The sequence below is a fragment of the Myotis davidii genome, unplaced genomic scaffold (assembly GCF_000327345.1).
Source record: "Myotis davidii unplaced genomic scaffold, ASM32734v1 scaffold663, whole genome shotgun sequence".
NCBI classification, from domain to species: Eukaryota; Metazoa; Chordata; class Mammalia; order Chiroptera; family Vespertilionidae; genus Myotis; species Myotis davidii.
In genome coordinates, this window is record NW_006295816.1 from 971763 (window position 1) to 972259 (window position 497).

The 497-nt window shown below is 69.2% G+C and overlaps 1 protein-coding gene across 1 annotated transcript in view; it reads right to left on the bottom strand.

Annotated features, from left to right (window-relative positions):
• The window catches only part of COL7A1 (collagen type VII alpha 1), a 60839-nt gene that overhangs the window by 1490 nt on the left and 58852 nt on the right, over window positions 1-497 (bottom strand). The window contains 2 exon segments of the mRNA XM_015568266.1: window positions 5-73; window positions 285-389. Of these exon segments, the coding sequence (XP_015423752.1) occupies window positions 5-73; window positions 285-389 (174 nt within the window).

Consider the following 497-nt stretch of genomic DNA (forward strand, 5'->3'; position numbering starts at 1 on the left):
TGACCAGCACGTTCTCCTGCCGCTCCAGCTCCATGATGACGGGCTCCAGGCGCTGCACCAGGTCCTCGTAGGACTGCAAGGGCGGGAGGCCTCAGGGCGGGAGGACCCACGGGGAGTGGACCACCCCTCTCCCCGCCCGGGCGGCCGCTCGGTGCTGGGCCTGCCCACCCCAGACTGACAGGGACATGTCACCGTGAGGGACGCTGGGGGCCGGTGAGGATGGGCCATCTGGGAAAGGGATCTCCTCCCCCAGCCCAGGGGGACAGGCCCAGAGTCCCACCTACCTCCCCCTTGGGGTAGCGGTACCGGTACTTGTCCTGGTCCCGCAGGGCGAACTCCAGGGGGTAGTGATCCTGGATTTCCTCGTAGGTCATTTCCTCACAGACGCCCTGGGGAGACACCGCGGTGGTCACACCTCTGTGCCAGGCCCAGGGTCAGCCCTGTGGGGGGTCAGGGGGGACAGGGGCAGGCAGAGGGCCGGGCTCCGGGGCCACAGA